The sequence below is a fragment of the Galeopterus variegatus genome, unplaced genomic scaffold (genome assembly GCF_000696425.1).
Source record: "Galeopterus variegatus unplaced genomic scaffold, G_variegatus-3.0.2 Scaffold964, whole genome shotgun sequence".
Taxonomy (NCBI): Eukaryota; Metazoa; Chordata; class Mammalia; order Dermoptera; family Cynocephalidae; genus Galeopterus; species Galeopterus variegatus.
Window position 1 is genome coordinate 392028 of NW_007727075.1, and position 6230 is coordinate 398257.

General features: G+C 52.0%; 1 protein-coding gene across 1 annotated transcript in view; it reads left to right on the forward strand.

The window, feature by feature from the left end:
- The window catches only part of TSPAN16 (tetraspanin 16), a 27561-nt gene extending 21624 nt beyond the window's left edge, over positions 1-5937 (forward strand). Inside the window, exons 7-11 of the mRNA XM_008573807.1 lie at positions 2876-2941; positions 3033-3149; positions 4863-4922; positions 5442-5497; positions 5826-5937. Of these exons, the coding sequence (XP_008572029.1) occupies positions 2876-2941; positions 3033-3149; positions 4863-4922; positions 5442-5497; positions 5826-5937 (411 nt within the window). The remainder of the gene's footprint in view (positions 1-2875; positions 2942-3032; positions 3150-4862; positions 4923-5441; positions 5498-5825) is intronic.
- The last annotated feature ends 293 nt before the right edge of the window (positions 5938-6230 follow it).

Below are 6230 nucleotides of genomic sequence, written 5' to 3' on the forward strand. Positions count from 1 at the left end.
GGGAGCGCCGCCGCGCTTCCCAAGCGGCGCACTATCCAGTGTGCCACCGGCCGGCCCCTCTTTCATTTTTCTTTTCACTTTCTTGATGATATTCTTTGAGCCACAAAAGTTTTTAATTTTGATGATGTTCAGTTTATCCATTTTTTCTTTCGTTGCTTGTGCTTTTGAAGTCACGCCTAGAAAACCATTGCCTAATCTAAGATCATGAAGATTTTCACTTATGTGTTCTTCTGAGAGTTTTATAGTTTTAGCCCCCCTAGTTTAGTCTTGAGGCATCCGAGGTGAAAGTTTGATGGGACCCAGAGCCCATGCTGGGTGGAAGGGGATGCTGTGGGGTGTGAGAGGAGGAGCATCTGGCAAGCAGGAGTCACCTGGATGGGACCCAGCTGGGAGCGGACAGCTACACTCCTAGGTTCAGTGAAGACGCCTTTGAGGAAGGGGGCAAGTGGAGAAGCATCTGGAGGACAGGATGGGGGTCTTTGGAGTTGGTTTCTGGGATGAGAAAGTCTGGGGCACATCTGTGAGAGTCTGGAAAGGGACTGTGAAGTGATACACTCTCCTCTGCTGTCCATTCCTCGCCCACCTCCTGAGCTTTGGGGTCCAATGCCCCCGGGGTCAGGGGTTGAACCGCACAGGAGGGTCCAGGGCGGGGGCTGGAGAGCAGCCTCTCTGCTCTGCTGGGTGCTTCCAATTCTGTGACAACCACCATGAAGGGTCACACAGAAGCTGCATGGGCACCAAGCAAGAGCCCTGCCCATTTCCCTAAGGAGGGGGGGGACCTTGCCTGGGGTAGGCGGGGCCAGCTTTCATTGTGACTCCACCCTTCCCTGTGTCCTGGCCACACCCCCGTTAGTTTCATCTTTCTCATCCACCAATGGGCTATGAGCATTGAGGCCACACCCATTTCCCTATTACCTGGCACTGCCAGCTCCCACCAGCTCTGACCCAGTTGCACACCTGCACTGTTAGCTGAAGGAAGCAACTCCCAGTGCTTGGATGATGGTGATGTGGCCCCCCTTTCCTTTTCCCTGCCCCAAGATGTCAGAGGAAACCAAACAGAGGAAACTGGCTTGGCCAAGAATAAGGTATAGCATGTTGGGTCTCAGGCCCCAGACCCAGCCTGAGACCCCTCTGATGGTGGGACAGGGGCAGGACTCGGTGTCACTTCTGAGGCACACAGAGCTTGCCCCTCTGCGCCTCTTGACTCCCCCCACCAAAGTCTTCTCAGCCATCCCTGCCCCCTCAGCAGCCCAGCCCCTGCCCTCGCCAGCTGTCCCCTGTCATTACTGCCTGGAGCCCGGCCTTTGACCTAATGGCCCAGTCCCCTAAGTGTTTTCACCCTGTTTCCAGCTTCTCTGGTTGTGGCACAAATTTCCATTTGGGAGGTTACTCAGGGCTATGGGATCCAGGACCTGAAAAGCCTGCACCTCACCAGTGAGCTCAAAATGTTGACAATATCTCTGGGTGACAATTGGGAGAATGGGTTTGGTTTTGTTTTCTCTCAGGTTTCTACTCTTTAGAGACACTTTACAATTTATTTCTGAGTCTGTATCTCACAAAAGAATTCCCTAGGATTCTGGGACCAGAGCGCCTTTCAGTCAGTGCTCTCTGGAGGGAGATGTGCTTATCTTCTGTGGGATAAATCCTGGGCAACTGAACTTCACAGCTCGAATCTTGCCCAGATCATCTCAATCTGGGGTGCCACAGGACCCAGGGGGCCTCTTTCTGAAGCATCAGATTTGCTTGATTCTTTTGAGAGAGAAAGAAACCTATTAATGTACTTAGGGGTGACATTCGCCTAGATTTGTAAGATCATAATGGACTTCTCTCTGAAACAATGCTTGGGTTGTCCTCTTTTTGTTAGGTCCCCAGATTCCTAGGGGTGCCCTCACTTCTGCCATTAGGATACATTGATGTAAACATTTGAGAAGTACTGGGGTGCAGCTCTCAAAGCTCTGTGAGGGAGGCCCCGATGTCTGCTTTGTATATGGCCCCTTGGCAGCTGCTGATTCATGACAAAGCCCCAGAAGATTGAAGTTAAATTCCATTATTGCCTTTTCCTAATCATGTTATCAGTCCATTAGTGATCATTACAACACCTTATAGGGTTGCTGGTGGCATTAAATTGGATGGTATAAGTAAGAATATTTTGTAAAAACGGTAAAGTAGGGTGCACGTATAGGTGCTTACAGTTCTCCTGAATATTAGTGCTTTTCATTTTCACAGTTAAGAGAGTACTGATGGAGAAACAGCCCTGGTGGTCCTCCAGGAACAAAGAACGAAATGAAAACTGGCAGTAGCCCCAATTGAACCACATCTGGGGGTTGCCAGTTGCCTAAGGAGGTGAGTGTTGGCTGGTCAGGCTCCTGGGAACAGGGGGCTCCAAGGGGCAGTAGGGGGTAATGGTAATGATCATGGGAGAAGTGTCAGGGACTGGGTAAGAAGTCTGGGTGTGAATCCTGCCTGTCCCTCTGCTAGGGATATGACATAGGACTCTTCTCTGAGCTTCTCCCTTGAAGCCGTGCACACAAAGATGGACCATGAGCTTGGCTGTCTCATTGGATCCTGCTGCAGGAAGCACAGGATGATGCTGACAACACCAAGGCCCAGGGCTCAATCCCTGTACTGGCCACCGCCACTTAAAAAACAAAACAAAACAGGATAGGAGCTGCTCAGGAGGAGAGGGATGATGTGGGAGACAGACCATGAGAAGTGGGCACAGAGGGGCTACAGGAGGAGGGCCTGGTCCACGTCGGGCAGGAAAGAGACTTTTGCCAGTTGATGGGGAAGAAAGGACATAAGAGGGCTTAGCCATTGAGGGGGACAGAGCGTCTCCATGTTGCTCTCATCTCTTCTAGCCCACATCATACATCAGTGGGGAGGCTTTTGTGACATGACTGGGGAGGCCTTTGTGACATCAGTTTACATGAAGGAGCTGGAGGTAAGTGCCCTCTTGACCAGCTCCCATGGTGGGGGCTGCGACAGCCGCCACCCCCACCCCTAATGATCGCTCTCTCTACCTCTCCCTCCAGACCTTCCCCAACTCCTCCTCTCTGCACGCACCTCAGAGCCTGTACCTAGATCTGGCAATAGCCCGAGACTCCAGCTACATAGAAAACAAACATCGAAGGAACATGATCCAGGAATTGGTAAGAGTCTAGTGGGGTCCCTTGATTCCACGCTGCCAATCTTGGGCTCCAATTTCCCCTTGAGACACTGAAGAAAAGGGTTTGGGGGCCCCTGATGCCAAAGGAGAATGGGGTGCTGGGGGGCCTAGGTCTGAATGGGAGGGACCACAGACCACGCAGCATGGCTTTTTCTAGTGCTGCCCTGTCTGCCCACTCTCTCTTCTCTAGACACCCCTGCTTGAGTCCTCGCCACACATGCTCTGGGCTGTCCCCCTGCTGGAAACACTAAGCTGACTGTTGTCAGAAGCCCTGTGTTCCTGCTCTGACTTACTTCCTGCTTTGCTTTTTTTTTTTTTTTTTTTCTTTTTTGTCTTTTTTACTGACCGGTAACGGGATCGCAACCCTCAGTGTTGTGCCCGCACCGCGCTCAGCCAGTGAGCGGGAACCAGTCTCCACATGGGATCCAAACCCTCGGCGGGAGCGCCGCCGCGCTCCCAAGCGGCGCACTCTCCAGTGCGCCACCGGGCCGGCCCTGTCTTTACTTTTGGGCAAGCCACCTCTCCTATCTGAGCTTGAGTGTCGTGAGATAGAATTAGAGGGTGTGAAAGATACCTTCAAGCTCTAAGAATGAAAGATTTTTAGGTGCACATGAGATGTCAGGGAGACAGGGAGCTTACCTGTCTTTTTCATTCTTGGATCCCTGCTATTAAGCACGGTCCCAGTCCCGTAGTGTGTGGTTCGTGGTGAATACATGCACCCTAGTGAATCACAAGCTGGGAGAAGAGTACCCTTTCCTTTCTCAGCCTCCACTTCTAGAGGTTTCTGTGGTTATCCTTTAAAGAGAATCCAGATTCAGATATTCAGCTCTGCAGCTGTGAGTGAAAACCAACAAACACCCAAATTCTCTTTCCTTGGGAGTTTGAGGAGAGTTTGTCAATTTGCATCCCCATAGGGTGTGAGAGCTTTTCCTTGAAAATCCATTCCTGTCCCCTGCCCACCACTCTGGTCTGGGGAATGGAGCCAAGGGGGACAACCACAGTCACCTTCCTGTGGCTCTCCACCAGAAAAAACAGCACCAGGAAACTCTGGATCAAGCGGAAAGAGGAACATGATTTCTTTGTTCGCTCCTTCCATGGCTCATGGGTTTGGGGAAAGACTGAGATGGAGAGGCTGCAGGCTCGTCCTGCCCACTCCCAACCTGGAGAAGGCTCCCTCCTGCACCCCACCCTCAGCCCCACAAGGTCCCTGAGAATCTGGTCTCACTGGTGGCCCTGTCCTGGGCCATTGGTGGCATTCCTGGGGCCTGTCCCTTGCTGTTGCATCTCTGCCTCCCCAGTAAGAGATGTTTCTTTCCTTTTCCTACAGCAGGAGAGTAGGTGTCAGCAGGTGAATTCCCCGCAGGAACAACTGCAGGTGAGTGGACTGTATGGCATCCCTCAAGTGCCCTAGAGAACCTTTCTTTCCCTCTATCTCAGCACCTGTTTGGCTTTTCTCTCAAAGGCTCAGATTTGGACCACTGATGTCTTAATGTCCAAAAAGGCACAGTTAGAGAGAGCCCTGGCCAATGCTCACCATGTGGTCTGGCAGAAAGCAGGTGTGGATCTGGGCAGCCTTCCTCCCTCAACCTGGTGCCTTGGCAGACCTTCAGGGGAGTCCTTTGGGCTCCATCTTGACCTCTGTCATTCCAGGGAAGTGTGAACATCTGGCGAGCTGCCTGTGCTCATGTGAGTGCAGATAAAAGAGCTGCAGCGGAGTCTGACCGACTTCTCTGCATGGCAGAAGGAGGCCAAGAGGGTGAGTCCATCCACCTGCCCTCACGCTTGCAACTCCACCTCTGGGGGGAAATGGCCTTAGAGAATTAGATAGACCTGGATGTTCACATCCCAGCCGTAAGTGATGTTAGCACTTAACTTCTAATACTTTGTATTTCTTCTACAAAATGGAGATAATAATAGTAACCGCCTCCAATGGTGGTTGTGAGGATTCAATGGATTGTTAGTATGGCACCTGGTGACACACTCAATATGGAGTCAAACAACGGTGATGATAGTCGTAACAATGGCAACATGACCTGATATCGCTGGGCCTCTGTCAGCCAGCTGTAAATCAGATCTCTTTCCCTGCCTCTTCCACCCTTACTGAGTTCTTAGTAAAACCAACTGAGAACATGGGCTGGGCAATGCCTTGAAAAAGATGTCAAGTGTGATTCAGGGGGAGGAAGTGTGACTGCCGAATGGTTGCTGTAGGTGTCGGAGTTAGTGCCCCGACTACATCTCCCTGCTGAATCCTGACTTCACCTTTCTGTATTTGCAGTCCTACCGTGACTTGAAGAGAGAGCGAGATGCTCTCCACCTGCACTTGGAGAACAAGTAGGAGGGGGAAGGTGGATGGCGGGTTGGGGGGGCCTCAGTGTGGGCGATGTGGTGGGAGGTGGAGGGTTCAGGTGAGCATGACAAGGTGGATGCACAGGTTTGGACATGTGCAGAGCCAAGCTCTGGCCCCAGCTGTGCCAGTGACTCGTATGTGGCCTCAGGCAATTCATGTCCACTCTCTGGACTGGCACTTGTGACTCTTGATTCCTTGGGTCCCCTTCTTGTGCCATGATCCTCTGGTTGTGTGTCAAAGTCAGTGCATTGATCACCAAAGAAGTCCTTTCTGTTGCTTGTTCTTTCCAATCTCCACAACCTCTGGCCATAGGAACAACTATGGGGATCTCAATTGTCACCAGTCCCAACTGAAAGGGAAGCTTCAGGTCCTGGTGATGGAGAAGGCAGCCTTGCAACTCCAGATGAAAAAGCTTGAGGGCTGAGCCCGTGGTGCACTCGGGAGAGTGCGGCGCTGGGAGCGCAGTGATGCTCCCACCGCGGGTTCGGATACTATATAGGGATGGCCGGTGCACTCACTGGCTGAGCACGGTGTGGGCGACACCACACCAAGGGTTGCGATTCCCTTACCGGTCACGAAAAAGACAAAAAGAAAAAGAAAAAGCTTGAGACATCCAAGCTCCTGTCACAACAAGTGAGTGGCTGCAGCAGAGGGTTTTGGTTTTATGGGGGTGTAGTAGGGAGGGAGGTGGCAGCCTGTCCGTTCTGCAGCCGCTCC